Source organism: Somniosus microcephalus, chromosome 13 (assembly GCF_052327205.1).
Source record: "Somniosus microcephalus isolate GS21.2 chromosome 13, FLI_Smic_1.0, whole genome shotgun sequence".
Taxonomy (NCBI): Eukaryota; Metazoa; Chordata; class Chondrichthyes; order Squaliformes; family Somniosidae; genus Somniosus; species Somniosus microcephalus.
In genome coordinates, this window is record NC_140999.1 from 43,870,646 (window position 1) to 43,894,852 (window position 24,207).

Genomic DNA, 24,207 nt, shown 5'->3' on the forward strand with positions numbered 1-24,207 from the left:
CCTTCTGTGTATTTCCAGAATTTTTTGTTTGATTTCCAGCATTTTCTCTCATCTTTTCTTTTTTTTTAAAGAAACAAATTTGATTGAGTCACTCAACATAAATTCATGGCTCTAACTGAAGACTGACCAAATCATGTAATGCGACTCCAAAACCAGGTAGAAATCACAGTATCCCCATCAAAAATGGAATCTGACAGTTACCATAAATCAGTGGCCGTGCCTATGGTTAACAAATACTGAAAAATAAACTGCTATACAGTATATTTTTACCTGGAACCACTTGGCATGACGAAGGGCAGCCAGACCCTCAAGGCATTTTTGCTTGTTCAATACATCTGACGGATCTTGCACTGGGGCAGTGGTTGCATCTTAAAAATAAAGAGGGGATAGTCCCAAAGTACAGCAGTTAGTTAATAGTTGTGATGTGCAAACGAGAGCTGAAATACTGAACAAGCCATCAGAACGTTAACAAGTTTTCTACAGTTACGAACTGAGAAACTGTGAGCTGAGCAGAACTGAGGGTAGCGGGGAAGAAAATTAAACGGTAAGCACAAAACCAATGGAAAAAAGGTTTGTGCTACCTGTATTAGAAGTAGGTTGTGTTACACTTGTAATCTCTCCATGCCATTGTGAAATTTGTGGCCAAACTCCATTCCAGCCCAGTGATTCAGGTAAATGCCAGTGACCCGTAGGTTTTTCTTGCAACGTTATTTAAAACCACTGTGTGAATCTCACCTTTATCCTTCACGACATCGTCTCGCATGACGGGGGATGTCAGTGAAATTGTGACCTGCATCTTGGGCTCTTTATTCGTAGAAAGTAAGATGCAAGACTCACAGGGGCAGGTTTTCAATTCATATAACTCTTCCGTTACGGTCTGTGAAGCAAAAATCCAAACCGTTTGTGTGGAAAAATCTGAAGCCCAAGACCATAAAACAGCCAATTATGAGACAATCTTTCAAGGTGCAGAGTTTCCTTCTGTTGTGCAATGTAACAATACAAAACCAGTAACACTGATAAATAATTCTGAGCTGAGCTGAGCCAGGACTAATTCCTATTGCTTGAAGTTAGCTGATTTCAGCTACTGGAGGAGGGACTATAATTGGCCTCAGTGCCCTGGGGCTAGGGAGGGGACAAATCAACCAGTGTTCCTGCCCATGATCATTATTCTACTGGAAAGTGCGTTAGCAGATGGTGGGTGAATACAGAATTGGGCTTTGCAGTGATATTTCACCCTCACAGTCAAACAATCCGCCACCACTCACCTAGACTTGCACATGAACAATCGGCCTCTTGGCCAAGGTACGAAAGGGTGCCTGTGGAACCATATCCAAACAAGAGTCAGCACCTTTATAAGAGGCAAGAAAATCATCTTCCTTTCAGGTCATTTGGTTGCATTCACTGAGTTGCACAATTCATAGAATCATGACAACTCACATTGGGTTTTAAATCAGTTTAATAATGGATAGAACTGCAGTACAAATCGGTCTATAAATGAAATGGAATGGTTTCCTTAAACTGAAGTAACCAAGTCACTTTACACAATTATCTTCATGCCCTAGACAGATCTTTGAAAGTGTCAAATGTGGCTATTAAGAATTTAAATAAGATTGTCAGATTTTCCCCAGAATCTGTCAGAACACAGAACAAGCTCTGTAGAGCCTGATACAACAGACGTTCGCTTCAGTATGAAGTTAAAAGATGGTTACCAAGAGTTGTTTGGGCAGGTTAGCTGAAATTTTCTCCAGAAGGGCTTTTGTGGGTTTGTGGGCAGAGAGCAGGATAAGATTAACATTCCGATCTCCACGCAGGAGCAATCCTTTTGCCAACACGCCAACACGCATGACTCCTTTCAGCACCCGTGTTCCAAGGTCACCTTTTCTGTGAAAACATGGCAGAAAGTCCTTTAAACATCAGCTAAAGTGGTCTAAATAGCGAGTAATCTGACAGCATTAGCAAAATGTCAATTCAGTTATATGTTCACATGAAAGTATTTTAAGTCAGTTTGCAATTCAGCTCAAAATGTAATGCACCCAAATAATTTTAAACTGACATTGTAGAATCTGGCAAAGTTATTTGTCCATCTACAACAGTCCCAAGCAAGCCAATCATGCTCATCATTGCATCACTTCCTTATTGCCACTAGAGGGCAGGGTAAACAAGGATAAAGCATGGAGTGCAGCAGCATTAAATTCACTCACTGTATTGCTGTTAAAGTCTTGTTAAAAATAAAACACATTTCAGTCGCACTTTCTAACAAAGCTACCAACATCTTTAAAACAAACATTCACACTACACAAATATCGCAAGTCTGAAGCCACAAAGGCAGCCAGTAGAGGACAAAAGAACAGTAGCAATAACAGAAAATAATATGCATTTTATATAGCACCTTATCACATTCTGAGAACGGCCAACACTTCACATCCAAATCACTTACGTTTTGAAGAGCAGTCACTTACATGGGTAAACGTGATAACTATTTACTCACTGAAAGATCCCACAAGCGAGATAATGACCAATGAAATGTTCTTTTGATGGCACTGGTTGAGGTGGTAATTTTAGGATAGCTTTTGGGATAGCTTCCTGCGGACTGCACTTCTTTAAATAGTGCCATGCAATCTATCTGAACAGATTGGTGCTTCATTAGAAAGACAGCACCCCTGACACTCCTAACCATACTGAAGTGGCAGCCTACATTATGCGCTCAAGTCCTGGAGTGGAGCTCGAACCATCCTCCTAGCCATTGACTATCCTAAGGCATCAGTAATAACTGGAAAAATTACACTCCAGAAAGGCTTCCAAACTAATGAATATGGGAAGCATTAGTAAATCCAAAAAAAACAAATGCATCAGTGCACGGCAAGATTACCGACAATCCGTATCCCTTCAATTACTACGCAGACTTTGAGATGTGCATCAAATGACTCCAGAGCTAACACAAGAGGGAAGGACAACGGGGACAGGCCTGGCACATGTCTCCTATCCAACTCTTCTTGGGGTTGGGGGGCGGGGGGGGGAAGTGAGAAACGAGGGCCAGAGCTGGTTGCAAACATTGCTTAATGTATAAGATAGCTACACCAGAGAAAGGTACTGCTAATCCCAATCCCTTGGATCAAGCTCAGAGAAAAAACTCCAACTCTGGAGACAGAGGGCATAATCAGCAGACACAATTTATTGATCTACGAACAGATCAGAGGGTGATCAGACCTTTGCAATCACTGACCTCACCATAGTTTAGAGTCTGCTGCTTAGAGCAAAGATAAGCCAAGAAGAGGACTCACCCAGCTATTTATCGGTAATCTCCCAAAATAGCCGAACAACCCTACTTGACACTTACAACATTTAACACAAAATACTACTCCCTCCTCATAGTATACTTTACATGGGTCCTAGAGAAGAACAGGCAATCCCTCATAGGAAATAAGATAACAATGAAGTGATACTTTCTCAACAAAAAAATCCTATTCAGAGGGAGGGTTTACTGAAAGCTCCACATCAAGGCGGCTGGGATTAGACAACAGGTTGATAAAAATCCAGAGTTATCAATTATACTTTAGTGGCAGAAATAGTTGGAAGGGCCACAGGAGACCAGTGCCATATCCAATGGTGCAAAGATTGGAAAAACAGCATGACTGCCTCCAATGATGGATTCGCTAAACTCCACTGATTGAATCAGCTCCAACTGCCCAGTCACAAAAGTGAGGCTTGTTTTAAAAACTTAATTAATGCAGGCAGAGATGCTGCACGTTAGGCCTGCAACAGCAACCCTCAATGGCTCGCAACAAAAAGTTAATAACCACACTAGCATATTAGAGCACAATAAACATCTATTCTCTAAAGACGCTTGAATTACAGTCAAGTAGAAAGGCTTGCTAGTTGCCACCAACGACCAGCTTTAGATTTTTTCCCCACTGTGCAGTAAGTATATCTTTGTATACACCAAAGGAAACCTAGCCTGAACTATACACAACAAATGGCTGGCAGACACATTAGAAATCCTGTAGGCAGTGTATTTGGCAAATGACAGGACAAGCAGGATATGTGAGGTAACCTTCCCCTGGGCTTAGCTGCAGTAAGCTACTCATTGTGAACTGAGATCACAGTGAAAGAGCAGTTAGCCCTCAGAAAACAAGTCAGCATTAATAAACTGCAGATTATAACAGTCAAGTACTGCACCCTAGACATTGCAGTCAGGTCACAAAAAGTCAGTCAAGTCAAGTCTGCTGATCTTTTTAAGAGGCTAACTTACTGCAACTCTACTTGTATACAACAAAATGAACAAAAAGTCTGAATTAGAACATTGTTGAAGTGGCTGTTAGACATTAATCGAATATTCTAGCAAACTTTATATACACGAGGTGTGAAATCAAATTTGTCAACACAACTCTGATGGCCATTGGGTGAATACACCAGCGAGTGAGGTACTAGAGGGTTACTGCTTTGTGTGGTACTAGGAAGGTCTCCAGTTTAACTGCTGGTTTGCATGGAGTTTGCTGATCGGAGATGAGCGGCAGGAGGGGACATGATGATTGGCCTTAGTGCCATTGCATTGGGCTTGGGGGAGGGGAGAGAGAAACTCATCCATTGTTCCTGCTCCTTACCCAGTGAATCTCCCTGGAAACATGGGGACATAGCGTGGGTGACCAGAATGAGGTCCGTCTTGGACCTTCTACCATTTCCCAGTAGCATAGCCACATTACCAGGGATGAGGGATCTGAGTTATGTGGAGAGGTTGGAGAAGCTGAAATTGTTAGAGCAGATAAGGTTAAGGGAAGACCTAACAGAGGTATTCAAAATTATTTGGGGTTTTGATAGAGCAAGTAGAGAGGAACCATTTCCTCTGGCAAGTGGGGGTCAGTAACCAGAGGTCACAGATTTAAAAATAATTGTCAAAAGAAAAAAAGGTGAAGTTTTTCTAGAGGGTTAAGAACTGGAACGCACTACCCGAAATGGTGGTGGAATCAGATTCCACAGGAACTTTCAAAAGGCAATTTGACAAGTACAGTACTTGAAGAGGACTAATTTGCAGGGTTATAGGGAAAAGGCCGGGGTGTGGGACTAAATTGGACAGCTCTTTCAAAGAGCTGGCACAGGCACGACAGGCCAAGTGGCCTGCTTCTGTGCTGTATGATTCTGTAACATTGAAGGCCCAGGCTAAAAATGTGAAGAACCACCACTTGGACAAGGTACTGAAGGGCACCTGGTGCCCAATGAACCCATATAACCCAGCAGGAGAGGGCATCTTAGGAGTTGAGAAAATTGTTCTGTGGTGCTGCATTTCATTCCCTAATGGTTGAAATCATACTCAGGTGAATTAAGCTGCTTAAGTTGTTAACTTGGCTCAGTTGGTAACACGCTTCCTGAGTCAGGAGGTTGTGGTTTAACTCCCACAATCCAGTGTAGTACAGAGAGTGTGCTGCATTGTCAGCAAGAAATTAAACAGAGTCACCAGCTGCCCATTCAGGTGGACGTCAACGATTTCCTGGCACTATTGGAAAAGGAGCTGGGAGTTCTCCTTGTGTCCTGGCAAACATTCATCCCTCAACCAATATCAACAAAACAGATTAGCTGGAGATTCACTTTGTTGCTGTGGGTGGGAATTTGCTGTATGCAAAATGGCCGGCAGACTTGCTTACATATTAATTACTGCAATTCATAGTTCTGAAACACTCAGTTTCGGCACTGTATAAATGCAAGTTCCTTTTTTAAATAAAAATTCTATCACCACAGTAAAAACCGGCATCAAAAAACCTATATACCAGTTTTACGGCAACATCACAAGATGTGGCTGCCCTGGTTCATTAGAGTCACAGCTCCAGGTTTCTTACCCCTTCTCCTTATTTTCTCCATCTTTTTTAAGACCTTCTTGGTCAGAAATAACATCGGACACCAGCTTGAGAGCCCGCTCTGTTTGAGAGACGATCCTCTGCACGGCCTGCAATTCTTCTTCTGTGGGATAGATGTTAGCATGTTTTGTCATGATGTAGCGATCGTCTGAGGAATCAGGACGGCGGGGAGGCTGAAACATTTAAATACAATAGTTAATATACAGCCATATTCATATGCCACATCTCACGCCTTCTTCTGTAACAAGAACGCTTCAAAAGGAAATAGAGTGTGAACATTTACTACACTGCTGCAAAGCAGGCTATAGCAACTTCTGTTGTCATTTTAGAATTAAGTATGAATGATGAGCCCCTTACCTGTTGGAAGCAGCAAGACTATGAACCTAGGAAACTAACAGAACCTTCAGGTTTCTGCCCCAATAAAGGATTCCCCTCAGTATGAGGGGAAATTTCACTACAGCAAACGTCATTAAACACATTTTCTCTTTACATTTGGGGAAAATGTTATATGGAGCTTTCAGAAGCTGATGCTGGCTAATGCCATACAATATTCTCCAGTATGTGTGCACACTACTCCACAATGGCCTGGCAAAGACTTTGTTCCAACTGCTTCTCCACCTTATTGGAGCGTTCTCCGCCCCTCATTACGCCTGCTAAACCAACTTCTCAAAGGCACCAACTCTTTCTGGGATACAGCAGCATGGGCACGGGTCGCTCTCTTACTCCAGTGTCCACTCTTCATGAAGAGTTTAAAAGTGAGTGCTGGCAATCTATTCAATTGAGGGGTGGGGGTAATTACAGCCAAGCCTGACCCGGTCCTCACCCAATCGTCACGAGTACTTTTCCAGTAGGGATCACTGAATTGCGATCAGGAGCAGGAACCCAAGCCAATTATCTCCTTTATGTCAAGCATGAGTCAATGGCTTCAGAACATGAAGGGACAAAACATACCACATGCAAGCTTATAGGGCTATTGTTTTTGCAGCAGTCAGGCTGTGCCATTTAAGCACAATGTGCAAACTGAAGCATTCATTCACTGTGAGTACACTACTGACTTGAGGGTTGCCAGCAATATTCCCTCTAATTTTTGGTTGCGCGATCCATTTAAATTTCCGCGCATGCGTAGTTTTTCCATTGAAAAGCTGGTAAAACAGCTGCGCGGGACCAGAACATTGGTTGCCAGATATATTCAAAAGCATTTCCAAAGTGGATTTGCAGAGTGCTGTTTTCCGTTCACATTGTGAAAAGTTGGGGATGGTGAAACGAGGAAAGAGACAACATTCTAGTAACAGTTTTAACAATATTTAAATAGCTGTAATGTAAAACTATTATGCTCTGTAACGCTGACTACATTTACTGAATTGAGTGCTTGAAAGCTGTAGAGGGAACGGTTTATCCCTCCAGTACTGCTATGGGGGATAGAGGGCAGTTTGTGATTAAACAGTTTCTATGGCACAATGCATTCTAAATTGTGACCCATTAAGGAGCTCCTGTTTGAATGAGTGTGAAATACCATGGGCGCGAAACATACCATGGGTGCAGGTGCTTGTGGCATGCCCAGTCTTCCCATGAGTGGTGGCGGGTGCCAGTCTGGTGCTAACCTGCGACGTTGCTCTTCCCAGTAAATGTGCTCTTCCTCCACCCTCCTCCAATACATCTCCTCTTCATACCGCCTGCAAAAGAGGAAAACAAGACATTAGAAACACAGATGTACCTCTTATTGCACCACTCAAACATCCCAAAGCATCTCCCATACAATTAACTACTTTGAAGTGCAGTCACTTATGTAGGTGAACGTGGCAGCCATTTGGCACACAATGTTCCATGAACAGCTGAGAGATGAATGAACAGTTAATCTGTTTTTTGTGGTAATGGCTGAAGAACCTGGAAGTCCCCCTTTTTAAAAAATGTGTTCAGTTATTTCTGCCATTCATGACAGAGGACCGTTAGAAAGCCCATTTTTTCTTAGTGCAAGTCGAAACAACCTTTCAATCAAATAGAAAACAGGATTGCATGTAATGCAAAGGGATGACAGCTTGTACAAATTTCTGCTACACAAGTGTTGGTAGACTCCGATGTGAAGGAGCCTTCATCAGCCTGAGCGGGCTTTGGATTGCACAATGCACAGGCAGACAAGGTGGTTTTCCTCTGATCTGAAAGCAAGGCCGCAATATTCAGCATCTAGCGTGATATGCAGGTTACAAGGTGTCAGTTCTGACCAGTACAACCAAGGTTTAAGGTCTCTTGCTGCTCCACCAGCTCGGCAGGCCATCTTTACCAGTAACTTTTACATGTGGGCTCTCAATATTTTTGCTTAATTTCAAAAAACATTCCTTAAAAGGATTACGAGATTTTTGATTGATTAAATTATAGCAGCCATGCAAGGAACATGACTGACAAGAGCCTGCCGAAAGAATAGTTTTGTGGATCAGCTTCCAGCCAAAATGTTGTGTTAACCTCATTTCCATTCGCCAGCGCTCTTCCTCCTCTCTTCTTCTCCAGTACTCCTCCTTCTGCATTTGTTTCCTCATTTTCTCCTCATGAATTTTCCTGGCTCGGATACTTGGTTTTATTTCAACCTGAAGGTCTGGATTCACTTTTTTCTTTTTAAAATAAAAAAAATGAATAAGCATTATCGCAACATATTAAAAATACTTTAGTTCAGCTTCACTCACTGGACTCAACCAAAAGTTCTTAAAATAAAAAAAGGATACAGTACATATATTTTCAGAAACTAACACACACACACGCTTCAGTAGAAACAGAGCTAAAAAGTCCATTGAATTTAAGGATCTCTTAACCAAACTTAACCCAAATCCATTTCTGAACCAGTATTTATTCCAGCTGATTTCCCCTTGCTTAAAATGGAGAAAAACTATAAAATGCCAAAGAAAATTGAACAGAAAATGCCAGACACACACAGCAGGTCAACATCTGAAAAGGATAGAGCGTGATTAATGTTTCAGGTGCAATCTACAGGGATTCACCCGAAACATTAACCTGCAACTCTTTCAGATGTTGATTGGCTTGCTTTGCATTTCCAGCACTTCTTCATTTTATTTCCTTGGGCTTAGGTTATTTTAATTCCTGCATGTCGTCTTAGGTCTAAATATCCGATAAACCAAAATCATCATCTCCTGCATTTTATCCCAGTACAGGTCGACTATCCCTTATCCGAAAACCTTGGGACCAGCTGTGTTTCGGTTTTTGGAAATTTTCGGATTTCAGAAGGTATTACTTCAGACTGGGAAACTCTGAACATTAAATTAATTTGGTAATTAGTATTTGTATTTAATATAAATTTTAAAAGTTCAGGCTACCTCTTGCGACTGTTCCATGTCTCATTCCCCTTCCTGCTTCTCTGTGCTGCCGCTCCCAGTCTGTTTACAGCTCCCCCTGCTCCGTATCTGAATTCCTTGACTTAGCGGGAGTCTGAGGCTCGACTGCCGCCGCCAGTTGTGGGAAAGCCGGATATCGGTTGATTCCTACGCTAAGCTGGCCCGCAAATCAGGTCAAAAAGCATCGGCTGCGTCGGGTCATGTTTGGCGCCACTCGGGTTATGTCGTGCGCACGACTTACGCTCCACAAAAAAACTTTCGGTTTTCAGAAGTGCGGATAAAGGATAGTCTACCTGTACTGTATATGGCTCCTCCTTTCCAGCAAAGCAAAGCAATTTTATTTTTGCATTTGAATGATGATTGAAAATACAAATGCAAATATTGAACAAACATAACTAAAGACACGATTGAACGGAGAACAGGTCAAGATGAACGTGCGATAGGGCACAACTAATTATGCCCTTCCACGTGTCTTTGGAAAGGAAAGGCCTGTTACAGCAGGGGAGCATTTTGAAAGATGCTGAACAATCAGGGAGGTCAGAGCTGGTCTTGAATGTCTGCCAAAACCTAGCAAACGTTTAGACAGAAGTAAAGGACTCAAAAATCTGAACTAATGGACCTCAGGCACCGGAGGATGAAGTTCCCAGCATGAAACAGCTCCATGGAATGAAATGGCCTTATAGCTTAGATTAGTCCTATAAAAAGAGATTGCTGGCTGGCACTTAATTTAGAACTCTTTGTACTTAATCGTGAAGTACCATTTCAAGTATATCACACAAAAATGCTTTTATGTACAGCCAACTCAGTAGTCATTAAACTTTCAATCACTGCAGTGCCAGATTCCGTGCTTTTACCCATGTGCCCATCGATAGCACTTGCTATTAAAAACTACCAAGATTCCAGCGGCAGAGGAAACACAGATTTGAGATCGGTCATTAGATCCAGTGCTTTACTCCTGCTCACTAAACATGCCGAACCAGATTTGTAGGCCTGTGCTTGCGCTCCAACACAAAACAGCACCACAGCCTTTGCACACAGATGCAAAGAACCGGTGCAGCATTGAAAGCTACGGCAAGCTGCACTCCAAAGATCTGTGGAATCTGATGCACATTCTCCCCGTGTTTGCGTGGGTTTCCTCCGGGTGCTCCGGTTTCCTCCCACAGTCCAAAGATGTGCGGGTTAGGTTGATTGGCCATGATAAAAATTGGCCCTTAGTGTTAGGGGGGATTAAATACGTGGGGTTACGGGGATAGGGCTCGAGTGGGATGGTTGTCGGTGTCGGGACCGGGTGCTAGGGTTTGGATGATCAGCCATGATCTCGTTGAATGGCGGAGCAGGCTCGAAGGGCCGAATGGCCTACTCCTGTTCCTATCTTCTATGTTTCTATAAAACACACACGATTTATTCCATTAAATGCCTATGCGCAGCTTTTCTTTTCTATGTTCCCGGCCCACCCCGAGGGGGCACCTTATCACACTTGTTCACAATAATGCTGTGGCGCTTGGCACATGCACATTGCGACCACCATGTTAACCACTTATCTCACATCCGTTTTCAGGACATATGTGAGCCAGTCACAGGGAGAGCAGAGGAAAGGCAATCTGAACTAACGTCAGAACAACACACAATAAAGTCACTACCTGAAATCGGTGCAGAAACAAATTTGTGAGCCACTTATACACTTAGCCAAAAGAAAAACTACTAACTTAAACAGATGATTGCTGCACCAGATTTCACTGAGTAAAATAAAACATTACAGGGATCTAAATATTTAGAAACGTTTTCACGCTTCATCTCCTGTGCTGCGTGACTGCTGCAGACCAATAATATCCAACACAAAACAGCACCACAGCCTTTGCACACAGATGAAAAGAACCGGCTCAGCATTGAAAGCTACGGCAAGCTGCACTCCAAGAAAATAGGAAAATGCTTTTTTTTTTAAAAATCCAGTCAAGTCACTCAAGACATGGACAATATGCAGTATGAAGAGATACACTCAGGAGCTGTGGCAACAAAGCAAAACAATGCCACTCAAAGCATCGGAGAATGGCCCACCGTAGTCTGCACTCAAACAGCAATACTCCCATCCCACATGGGTTGCAAACCAAACAGATGCTCACCGAGGCTTTCTCCATCCCCAATTAACACTCTCTGTTCTATTAAGTATCCATCAACTCAGCAATGAAAAGCAGCACACTCCTAGCCCTCAACTCTGCAAAGCAGAAGGACTTTTACTTTACTTAACTTAATTAGCCACTTCAAAGAAACCAGCAGAAACAGTGTACTCCTAATCCCCACCATTCCTAATCCCCAACATTCTCCAAAAAAATACCAGTGAAGGCTTACTGGTACCGCAACAAAAATCCTTAAGAAGCGGTTTATAAACTAAATTAGATCTATACGCAATTATGCCCTATACGCAAATGTGTAGCATTCACCAATGCCCCATACACAGTGCACCAATCACCAATGCCCCATACACAGTGCAGCATTCACCAATGCCCCATACACAGTGCAGCATTCACCAATGCCCCATACACAGTGCAGCATTCACCAATGCCCCATACACAGTGCAGCATTCACCAATGCCCCATACACAGTGCAGCATTCACCAATGCCCCATACACAGTGCAGCATTCACCAATGCCCCATACAGTGCAGCATTCACCAATGCCCCATACACAGTGCAGCATTCACCAATGCCCCATACACAGTGCAGCATTCACCAATGCCCCATACACAGTGCACCAATCAGCAATGCCCCATACACAGTGCAGCATTCACCAATGCCCCATACACAGTGCAGCATTCACCAATGCCCCATACACAGTGCAGCATTCACCAATGCCCCATACACAGTGCAGCATTCACCAATGCCCCATACACAGTGCAGCATTCACCAATGCCCCATACACAGTGCACCAATCACCAATGCCCCATACACAGTGCAGCATTCACCAATGCCCCATACAGTGCAGCATTCACCAATGCCCCATACACAGTGCAGCATTCACCAATGCCCCATACACAGTGCAGCATTCACCAATGCCCCATACACAGTGCACCAATCACCAATGCCCCATACACAGTGCACCAATCACCAATGCCCCATACACAGTGCACCAATCACCAATGCCCCATACACAGTGCACCAATCACCAATGCCCCATACACAGTGCACCAATCACCAATGCCCCATACACAGTGCAGCATTCACCAATGCCCCACACAGTGCAGCATTCACCAATGCCCCATACAGTGCAGCATTCACCAATGCCCCATACACAGTGCACCAATCACCAATGCCCCATACACAGTGCACCAATCACCAATGCCCCATACACAGTGCACCAATCACCAATGCCCCATACACAGTGCACCAATCACCAATGCCCCATACACAGTGCAGCATTCACCAATGCCCCACACAGTGCAGCATTCACCAATGCCCCATACAGTGCAGCATTCACCAATGCCCCATACACAGTGCAGCATTCACCAATGCCCCATACACAGTGCAGCATTCACCAATGCCCCATACACAGTGCACCAATCACCAATGCCCCATACACAGTGCAGCATTCACCAATGCCCCATACACAGTGCAGCAATCCCCAATGCCCCATACACAGTGCAGCATTCACCAATGCCCCATACACAGTGCACCAATCACCAATGCCCCATACACAGTGCACCAATCCCCAATGCCCCATACACAGTGCAGCATTCACCAATGCCCCATACACAGTGCAGCATTCACCAATGCCCCATACACAGTGCAGTATTCACCAATGCCCCATAAACAGTGCACCAATCCCCAATGCCCCATACAGTGCAGCATTCACCAATGCCCCATACACAGTGCAGCATTCACCAATGCCCCATACACAGTGCAGCAATCCCCAATGCCCCATACACAGTGCAGTATTCACCAATGCCCCATACACAGTGCAGTATTCACCAATGCCCCATACACAGTGCAGTATTCACCAATGCCCCATACACAGTGCAGTATTCACCAATGCCCCATAAACAGTGCACCAATCCCCAATGCCCCATACACAGTGCACCAATCCCCAATGCCCCATACACAGTGCAGCAATCCCCAATGCCCCATACAGTGCAGCATTCACCAATGCCCCATACACAGTGCAGTATTCACCAATGCCCCATACACAGAGCACCAGCACCAATGCCCTATATTCAGCGATCCCAACACGAGAAGCAAACACAATTGTGTATTGAAGTCAAACATACAATATTGAAGTCCTTACCTTGTACTGCAGCCTATGCCTGCGACCTTTCAAATGCATGTCCTTTGCGTTAGGATCATTAAAGCTACATTCACAAAGCTTACAGTGAAATCTGATCACTTTTCCTTCATCATTACGGACCTAAATGAAGTACAATTACAGAAACTGCATGAGCAAAGTAGGAAGATTAACTTGGGTAGGACAGGCGAACAAACATGCAGACACGTACTACCAAAACCTGAGAAACATGTCACAAAAATGCAACAGCAAAGCAATCAAGTCAAAATAGCTTTTTAAACTCCCTACATGATCGGTTGTCACGTTTTTGCCAACTTCCCAACCATTATTGATGTTTAAAATGGAAACACCTATATAAACTCATCATTAATTGTGCAATCGGGCCTCCTGGCTTCCACAATTCTCAAAATGGTTTCTCAATATGTTTTAAATCTGCTTTTCCCCCCTCTAACTGTAATTTCTAATGTCCAAAATAAATGTTTAATCAAAATATTTTTTAAAAATCAAAAAATTAATTATGTCAGAACATGATTAAAGTTAAACACTGAATTATCTTTTAATGCCTCCATTGAAGTTTTTACTCAAAGGCCACAGCCTCTGCCAAAAGCTTGGGCTTGGTGCGGATAGCTTTGCCCAGAACTATGATGCTGTAAGGTGAATTAGGACTGTGCAGTCTGAGCATGTGCAATGTGCACAATTCCTGAGGCATCAGTACTGCTCAATCAGCTGTAGCAAGGAATATTTTTGCCTTTAGCTTCGAGCAGTCTGCTCAAAATATTTTCAAAATTATTTGAGGTTAGAGGACACGTTTCAAAGCTTTATAGAGGCAAATTTCAGTGTTTTGTTTTTAAAAAGGAATGAGAAACGTTCTGATTACACAGCTGTGTTCTAGAAATTTTCTCCATCAATTTACTTTAATTTTCTAAAAGTGGGAGTGGATGGAGGGTTAAGGCGAGTGACAGTAAAGCAAAGGGGAAAGAGAGGGGAGAGGATAAAAGGATCGAGAGGGGAGAGGATAAATGGATCGAGAGGGTGGGAAGAGGAGCAGCTAGTGGTACAAAGAAGGGCTAATGGAACACAATGGCACAGGCGAGAGCACAAGTGATGGAGGAAGGGAGTTAGAAAGGGAGCTGCTGAGGGCCACATTTCCCCTGCAACCACCTCCCCCCCCCCCCCCCCCATCCCAAATGCAGCCCCTGAAGCCGTTGGCAGCTCCATGCCCACCTGCGACACAAAAGGGAAGACAGATAGAGAGGAGAGATAGAAAACAGCAGCACAAAGACAGTAGAGACAGGCAAGAGAGAAATCACATTCCCTGACTTACTGTGTACAATGCCACAGGAGATCAACTAGTAATACCAGGCCAACATCTGCATGCACTTTGTCACTGTATCAATAAATTGCATCTGCTCACCCTGGACTAAATATCCCCCAGCTTCTAACCCCACTTCACCTGAAGGCGATACTTGGTCTTGACTCTATCTACTACAATGTGTGCGTGTGTGTGTGCGTGCGTATACCATAGGAGTTGCTGTAAATAATCAGAAGGGGCACCCTGCTCAAGTTTTCTCCTCACTGTCCTGGGAATAACTATCAGTTTCTTCAACTCTGCAGAGCATGAATAAAACGTGCATTAGTAACAAGGAGCCTGCCTCAAAAAATGTTAGTTAAAAGGAAAGGAAATTTGGGGTAGGTAAGGGAAGAGGAACAAGGGAAAGATTATTTATAATGAAAACAATTCTCTGTAGACTCTCCTTCCCTATTACACATTATTGTAACAGTTATTAAAAATTCTCAGTTCTAAACAAATATTCTCCATTAGGAACTGAACACCTCCCTTCCCTGGAGTGGTGAATAGTGGAATAAGTAAATTGTTCTATAAATGTTTTAGACACAGCTACTAAAACTGAAGAGGGCATAGCTACCTCTTCTACATAATCGTGGCCTACAGGCTGAACATCGTTCTGAAGCTGCGCTGGGATAGTGGAAGCTGGCACTGGTGCTGCGATCTGCTCAGGCTTGAATTCCTGCATCTGGGGCTCTGGCTTAGCATTTGGGACTTTAACTTCTTCCATTTTGTTTCCCATCGTCTGTAATTTGTTTCCTCCTTTGAATGCAGAAGAGAAGTCTTTGAATTTCGTCAAACAGAAGCTAGGTTGCAGTGTGTATTTGCCAATGTATACAGTGCATGCAATTACTGTACCAGTACACCTAGTCTGGAAATTACAGATCATCACAAACTGAAACCTAGATTGTTGTAATAGGTGCAAGACCTTCCTCAAGGATGCATTTGTACTACAATTGTAGCATTGGTACAGAACAGTGCAAATCCAGAGTCATGGCCCAACCTGTTCCAGAGTGCAATGAAAGCTCCGACTCCACTTTGCTCCAGTCAAGTTGGGCCCAGACTCTAGTGCAAAACCTGTTTGCACTGACACAACTGTAATCCAAGAGTCTCCCCGCTCACTTATCACACAGAATATAAATTCTTGCATGGTCTACCTGGGGATATGGCTCCTAATAAAAATTATACACTCTGCAGCCTCTCCAAAATGAACTCAGTTTTATGAACAATTTGTTTAAATGTTGCAGTGCAAGTTGTAAAGGACAGTTGATTTAACAGTATCCTGCGATTAACACGGAACCTAACATCAAGTCCAATTCAGTAACCTCTTTCCCTAAAAGACCAATCAAGCAGATAGGATTGAAAACCGCTCACCAACAAATAGCAAGTGTCAAATTCAATCTGGATTGACCTACACTGAGGTACACACACTGTGCTTCAACTTCCACTTAATTACACAAACCATGTGTACCAATAATGAAGTGTTTCAATTTTCTAGTTAAAGATACAGCCACCTATTAAATAACATGATGAGATTATATTGACCCATTAACTCAAGACTGCATTCTTCTTTTAGATGTGCAAGGTGCCTAGCTAATAAAATCTGAATTGAATGTATATTAATTTTGGCACAACAGAAACATTAGTATTTTATAAAATAGGTTCCCCTCCACAAAGCTAGTGTAAAGTGTACTTACATACCGTATTTAGCATGAAAAACACTTACAAAAACCTGTTCCATGGATAGCTTCCCTCTCCGTGTCTCCGGAGGTCAGACTCACTCTAGTGTATGGGCGCCTTCTAGTACATTGCCCAAGTGGCCAAAACAGTGAGCGTTGACAGGGTATTCACCAGGAAGTGGGCAGCATCAGCAGAGCCCTCATCTGATATCCACAAACAGACTTTCCAACAGGGATCTGGATAGTGATCAGGAACAGCAACCGGGCTGATTGTTTCGACCCTCCCAACCCCAATTGCTGCCGCCGAGATCAGCTATTCAACTGGAGACTGAACCACAAACTTTTCTGGTTTGCACAGCTCTGTTCCACAGTATAATTACAGACTGAACTATCAGGAGAGCTACATACAGAGTAATGAGCTACATGCAGTAGCTGAATCTTTACACTGCAAACAGACCAGAGGCTAGGAAAAGACACATTTGACATAGTTCAAAATTTTTAACATACCAACAAATGTTATTTTGGGTGTTACAGGCTTCTTCACTGCTAGTGTAGGTGGTTTGCTTGTATTGTTCGTGAAGGCAGCAGCTGGCTTGGGAGGCATCTGGCTGGCTGCTGGTACTGTGGCTGTTGTGGTGGCACTGCTCACTGTCTTATTCACTGTAACAGACGTTGAATTCACTACAACTGGCTCTGTAGAGGGAATCGGCTTACCCAATTTGGTGTGCAATTTAACAACCTGCAGGAATGAACACAGAACTATTAAAATATATTTAAACCTTACACCAAACAGGAACTCTAGGCTTAAGAATGTTGCAATTAGCTCTAAACAGTCCTTAGGATGTCTCAAAGCATTTCATACAATAATGCAGTCACAGTTGTTATGTAGGCAAAGGCAGTTTTGCAGAGCAAGATCCCTCAAACAGCAACCTGTTTCGGTGTTGGTTGAGAAGAACGTTAGCCAGACAGTGGGAAAACTTTCTGCTCTTCTTTGAAAGGTCCCCGAGATTGTCCCACCTGAACAAACAAACAGCACATCAGCTTACCATCTTATCCTAAAGATAGCACCTCGGACGATACAGTGCTGCCATAGTACTTCACTGGAGTGTCAGCCTAGATCATGTGCTCATGTTCTAGAGCGGAGCTAGAACCTACAAACTTCCGACTCAGGAACTCGGGCACCAACTGAGTTAAGCTGAAATTCACTGTTGCCGTAAGTGGCTTTTAAGCATTGTACTAATATCAGTTATACACACTGCCAGATGCTAGGATGGACCAAGACAGTTGAGCAGAAACTTTATCAATTTCATGTTTTACAGTAGAAAATTCTGAGCTTAATTGATTATTCATTCAGAACTAGATTTTCAAACTGAGTTCTCTTGTATTTTAGATTTACCAGCATGTTATTTCTGTTGCTGTGTACCAGATATAAAACCTTTCCTGCAACTAGACTGTTTTTCCCTTTATGTTATAAGAACGTAAGAAATGGGAGCAGGAGTAGGCCATACAGCCCCTCGAGCCTGCTCCGCCAATCAATAAGATCATGGCCGATCTTCTACATCAACTCCACTTTCCCGCACTATCGCCATATCCCTTAATACCCAAAAATCTATAGATCTCAGCCTTGAATATACTCATCGACTGAGCATCCACAGCCTGCTGAGGTAGAGAATTCCAAAGATTCGCAACCCTCTGAGCGAAGAAATTTCTCATCTCAGTTCTAAATGGCCGACCCCTTATCCTAAGACTATAACCCTGAGTTCTAGATTCTCCATTATCTGACACTATCTTTCAGTAGTAGTACAGGGAGCATTATGATACCCACCAGGGCTCCCTAGGAACGTAGGAATAGGAGTAGGCCATTGAGCCCCTCGACCCTGTTCCACCATTCAATGAGATCATGGCTGATCTGCGACGTAACTTCACATACCTGCCTTTGGCCCATATCCCTTAATAGCTTTAGTTAACAAAAAGCTATCAATCTCTGATTTAAAATTAACAATTCATCTAGCATTAACTGCCATTTGCAGAAGAGAGTTCCAAACTTCTACCATTCTTTGTGTGTAGAAGTGTTTCCTAATTTCACGCCTGAAAGGTCTGGCTAATTTTTAGACTATGCCCCCTAGTCCTCGAATCCCCAACCGACGGAAATAGTTTCTCTATCGACCCTATCTGTTCCCCTTAATATCCTGAAAACTTCGATCAGATCACCCCTTAACCTTCTAAATTCTAGGGAATACAACCCTAATTTGTGTAATCTCTCCTTGTGACTTAACCCTTGAAGTCCAGGTATCATTCTGGTAAACCTACGCTGCACTCCCTCCAAGGCTAATATATCCTTCCTAAGGTGTGGTGCTCAGAACTGCTCACAGTGCTCCAGGTGTGATCTAACCAGGGTTTTGTACAGCTCCAGCAGAACTTCTAACCCCTTGTATTCTAGTCCTCTAAATATAAAGGCCAGCATTCCATTAGCCTTTTAAATTATTCTGTACCTGTCCATGGCATTTTAATGATCTATATACCTGGACCCCCAAGTCTCTTTGGACCTCCACTGTTTTTAGCTTTTCACCATTTAGAAAGTACCCTGTTCTATCCTTTTGGATGACCTCACATTTTCCTACACTGAAATCCATTTGACACAGTTTTGCCCAGACACTTAATCAGTCGCTATCCCTTTGTAATTTTATGCTTTCATCTATACTGCCTACAATGCCGCCTATCTTTGTGTCATCGGCAAATTTGGATATATGACTTGCTATGCCGTCATCTAAGTCGTTAATAAATATTGTGAATAGTTGAGGCCCCAACACAGATCCCTGCAGGACACCACTAGTCACATCCTGCCAATTTGAGTACCTACCCATTATCCCTACTCTCTGTCTCCTGCCGCTCAGCCAATTTCTTAACCAGGTCAATAATTTGCCACTGGCTTCTACCTTAGTTAACAGTCTTTTATGTGGGGCTTTATCAAATGCCTTCTGGAAGTCCATATAAATTACATCCATAGACATTCCCCTGTCCACTACTTTAGTCACCTCCTCAAAATATTCAATCAAGTTTGTCAGGCATGATCTACCTTTCACAAATCCATGCTGGCTCTCTCTGATCAACTGAAAATTTTCAAGGTGTTCAGTCGCCCTATCCTTAATTATAGACTCTAGCAATTTCCCGACAACAGATGTTAGGCTAACTGCTCTATAATTCCCTGGTTTCCCTCTCTCGCCATTCTTAAACAGCAGAGTGACATGCACAACTTTGCAATCTAAAGGAGCAGTTCCTGACTCAAGAAAACTTTGGAAGATTATAAATAAAAACAGAAAATGCTGGAAATACTCAGCACGTCAGGCAGCATCTGTGGAGAGAGAAATAGAGTTAACGTTTCAGATCGATGACCTTTTGTCAGAACAGTCATCTTTGGAAGATTATAGTTAGGGCATCTGCAATGTTCTCACCTACTTCCTTTAAAACCCTGGGATGGAAACCATCTGGTCCTGGGGATTTGTCACTCTTTAGTGCCATTATTTTCTTCATTACTGTTAATTTACTTACGTTAATTTTATTGAGTCCCTGTCCCTGATTTAATATTAGCTTCCTTGGGATTTGTGGCATGTTGTCCTCTTCTGTAAATATTGACACAAAGTAATTATTCAACATTTCCTTATTACCACTGACAATATCACCGCTTTCAGTTTTTAAGGGGCCAGCATTGCTCCTGACCGCCCTCTTTTCCCTAATATAATTGTAAAAATTCTTTGTGTTGATTTTGATATCCCTTGCAAGTTCCTTTTCATATTCCCTTTTTGTAGCTCTATCTGTTTTGTGACCCTTTGTTGTTCTTTGTATCTTTCCCATTCACCAGGATCTGTGCTATTTTTTGCATTTTTGTATGCTTTTTCTTTTCTTTTTATGCTGCCCCTCACCTCTTTAGTCACCCATGGCTGTTTTTTTTGGCAAGTAGAGCTCTTGCCCCTCAAGGGTATAAACTGGTTCTGTATCACGTTAAATTCTTTTTTGAACATCTCCCATTGATCTTCTGTCGTTTCACCCATTAACAGATTTGCTCAGTTTACTGTGGACAGTCTCTGTCTCATCCCTTTAAAGTTGGCCATACCCAAATCTAGAATCTTAGTAGCTGTTTCACATTTCTCCCTTTCAAAACACTACGTTGAACTCGATCATGTTATGATCGCTATTGGATAAATGTTCACGCTGTTAACTAAATCTGGCTCATTACATATTACTAAATCTAATATGACATGCCTCCTTGTTGTCGCTGGGACATATTGTTGCAGAAAACTATCCCGGACACGCTCAAGAAATTCACTACCTTTCTGACAAGTGCTAGCCTGCTTATCCCAATCTAAATGAAAGTTAAAATCCTCCATTAAAACCACTCTGCCTTTGCTACACACTTGTCTAATCTCCGCATTTATACAATCTAGCACTTTACAGCTGCTACCGAGGGCCTACACAACTCCCACTAGTCTTAAATTCTTTCCTATTTCTTAATTCTACCCCTAAAGTCTCCATAGAAACATAGAAGATAGGAGCAGGAGTAGGCCATTCGGCCCCTCAAGCCTGTTCCGCCATTCAACGAGATCATGGCTGATCATTCAAATTCATTACCCTGTCCCTGCTTTCTCCCCATATCCCTTGATCCCTTTAACCTTAAGAAATATATCCAACTCCTTCTTGAATATATTTAATGAATTGGCCTCAACTGCCTTGTGTGGTAGAGAATTCCACAGGTTCACCACTCTCTGGGTGAAGAAATTCCTCCTCATCTCAGTCCTAAATGGCTTACCCCTTTATCCTTAGACTGTGACCCCTGGTTCTGGACTCCCCCGCCATCGGGAACATCCTTCCTGCATTTAGTCTCGTCTAGTCCTGTTAGAATTTTGTAAGTTTCAATGAGATCCCCTCTCATTCTTCTAAACTCTCGTGAATATAAGCCTAATCGACCCAATCTCTCCTCATACGTCATTCCTGCCATCCCAGGTATCAGTCTGGTGAATCTTCGCTGCACTCTCTCCATGGCAAGAACATCCTTCCTCAGATAAGGCGACCAAAACTGCACACAATACTCAAGGTGTGGTCTCACCAAGGCCCTGTACAACTGCAGCAAGACATCCTTGCTCCTGTACTCGAATCCTCTTGCTATGAAGGCCAACATGCCATTTGCCTTCTTCACCACTGCTGCACCTACATGCTTACCTTCAGCAACTGGTGCACAAGGACACCCAGGTCTCATTGCACTTCCCCTTTTCCCAATCTATTGCCGCTCAGATAATAATCTGTCTTCCTGTTTTTGCCACCGAAGTGGAGAACCTCGCATTTATCCACATTATACTGCATTTGCCATGCATCTGCCCAATCACCCAACCTGTCCAAATCATACTGGAGTTTCTCTGCATCCTCCTCACAGCACACACGCCCACCCAGCTTTGTGTCGTCTGCAAACTTGGAGATATTACATCCAGTTCCCTCGTCTAGATCATTTATATATATTGAGAATAGCTGGGGTCCTAGCACTGATCCCTGCTAGTCACTGCCTGCCACTCGGAAAAAAACAGTTTATTCCAACTCTTTGCTTCCTGTCTGCCAACCAGTTCTCTATCCAAGATAGTACCTTACCCCCAAGCCCATGTGCTTTAACTTTGTACGCTAATCTCTTATGCGGGACCTTATTGAAAGCCTTCTGAAAGTCCAAATACACCACATCCACTGGTTCTCCCTTATCTATTCTACCAGTTACATGCTCAAAAAATTCCAGTAGATTAGTCAAGCATGATTTATCTTTTGTAAATCCATGTTGACTTTGTCCGATCCTGTCCTCCTTTGTGTCCTCCACTGCCTGCTTACCTCTCATTATATCCTCTCTCATCATTGAAGTGATTTCATCCTTAATCACTAAGGCTACTCCTCCCCCTCTGACATTTTCCCTATCTGTCCTGTAGACCTTACAGCCTGGTATATTTAGTTCCCAGTCCGGACCGTCTTGCAGCCAAGTCTCAGTAATGGCTACCATGTCATACCCTCCAATTTGAATTCGCGCCTGCAGTTTATTCAAGTTATTCCTTATACTCTATCCATTTGTATAAAGAACGCTTATTTGGGCCACACACCCTAGCCTGTTCTTCAGCTCTAATGTTTTACTCACTAGTTTCTTATTTCTCTCTCCTGATTTAATCACTTTACACTTTTTATTTTTCCCTCTACATGTACTACCTAAAGCACAATTTCTGACTGTTACTCTACTCTCTACCCTTTAGTTTGTTTTTGAACTACTATTTGTACTCAATTTCCACCAGAGCCAACTAATTTCAGCACCTCATTGAGAGGCAGACTCAATGTTCATCACTATCAGTTTCTTTCTAAACAAAAATACACTTTTTCCATTCTAACTCTCATGCTGTTGTTAAGAGTGTGCTTGAGCTGGGGGGGGTATGGTCTCCCACACCTAGGAACCAAATTGCACACATCCGCTGTTACTGCCTCCATGGCGACAGTAGGCCTTACCTTGGACTACTGCTTTAAGCCGAACCTTATCTGGCAGCATAATTTTTGAGTAAAAACAAAACAAGTTATTAACAGCGAGAGAGAAAATGAAAATGCTGGAACAACACAGCAGGCCCATCAGCAGCTAAAAGAAAAAAAGACAGGTCAACAGTCTGGGCTTACAGCCTTTGTCAGAACTGAAGTCCAGAAATGTTAAACCCATCCTTTTAGATGTTGACAGTCATGCCATGTACTTTCAGCATTTTCTGTACTTATAGCATCTTCACAAGTACCTTTTGGTGCTTGGCACCTCGGATATGTGCAGCATAAGCATCTGCACCTGTACAGGACACATCACACAGCTCACACCGCAGTTGGCCCTGGGCGCCACGTGGTCCACTGGTAGCCTGACTTCCACCCTTTAAAGCCGCTTCTTTCTTCTTGTGCTTCTGGCCTTCCAAATGTTCCCTATAAGTCTGGGGGGTGGGGGAAAGGAGAGAAAGCTTAAAGTTAACAATTAAAATATAGTAGTAGTTAGGAGTGACGTACCTGAGTATCTTGATTCATTTTTCCATACAATGATCCAATGTACCAAAAAATGTCACCAATTTCCCAGTGAACACGTTCAATATATAACCATTTAGTTCTTCAATTTCCTCAATAGGAGCAGCATTGTTCAATTTAGCCCACTAACAAGCTTTTAAATTCAAACCCCTCAGGAATTTAGTGTTTCAACACAAATGTGCAAACTAGTTCCTTTCATCTTGATGCACCAGTCTTGTACTGCTCAAATGTTTAATGTTTAATGTTACAGCATGATAGTTCTAGACAGGCCATCAGCTGTTAAGTGTATAAACATTAAGCCATCTCAAAGAATGAAAGATCCCAAAGGGGTCAGCAGGCACACCTATTCCCTCCACCACCGGCATACTGTGGCTGCAGTACTATCTAGAGGATGCACTGCATCAACTCGCCAAGGCTTCTTAGCAGTATCTGCCAAACCCATGATCCCCACCACCTAGAAAGCCATAGCAACAGGTGCATGGGAACACCATAATCTCCAAGTTCCCCTCCAAGTCACACACCATCCTGACTTTGACATATCGGCAGTACCTCATTGTCGCTGGGTCAAAATCCTGGAACTCTACCAACAGCACCGTGGCAGCACCTTCACCACACGGATTGCAGTGGTTCAAGAAAAAGGCCCACCACCACCTTCTCAAGTCAGCT

At 43.0% G+C, this 24,207-nt stretch overlaps 1 protein-coding gene across 6 annotated transcripts in view; it reads right to left on the reverse strand.

Annotated features, from left to right (window-relative positions):
- The window catches only part of LOC147108284 (zinc finger RNA-binding protein-like), a 100,913-nt gene that overhangs the window by 12,900 nt on the left and 63,806 nt on the right, over positions 1 to 24,207 (reverse strand). For all 6 annotated transcript variants that reach the window (XM_086004853.1, XM_086004852.1, XM_086004850.1 and 3 more), the window contains 10 exons: positions 23,271 to 23,453; positions 16,987 to 17,218; positions 15,381 to 15,562; positions 13,459 to 13,578; positions 8,304 to 8,449; positions 7,378 to 7,519; positions 5,829 to 6,019; positions 1,710 to 1,881; positions 736 to 877; positions 271 to 368 (listed from right to left, as the gene is read on the reverse strand). In XM_086004853.1, coding sequence (XP_085860979.1) covers positions 271 to 368; positions 736 to 877; positions 1,710 to 1,881; positions 5,829 to 6,019; positions 7,378 to 7,519; positions 8,304 to 8,449; positions 13,459 to 13,578; positions 15,381 to 15,562; positions 16,987 to 17,218; positions 23,271 to 23,453 — 1,608 coding nt within the window. The remainder of the gene's footprint in view (positions 1 to 270; positions 369 to 735; positions 878 to 1,709; positions 1,882 to 5,828; positions 6,020 to 7,377; positions 7,520 to 8,303; positions 8,450 to 13,458; positions 13,579 to 15,380; positions 15,563 to 16,986; positions 17,219 to 23,270; positions 23,454 to 24,207) is intronic.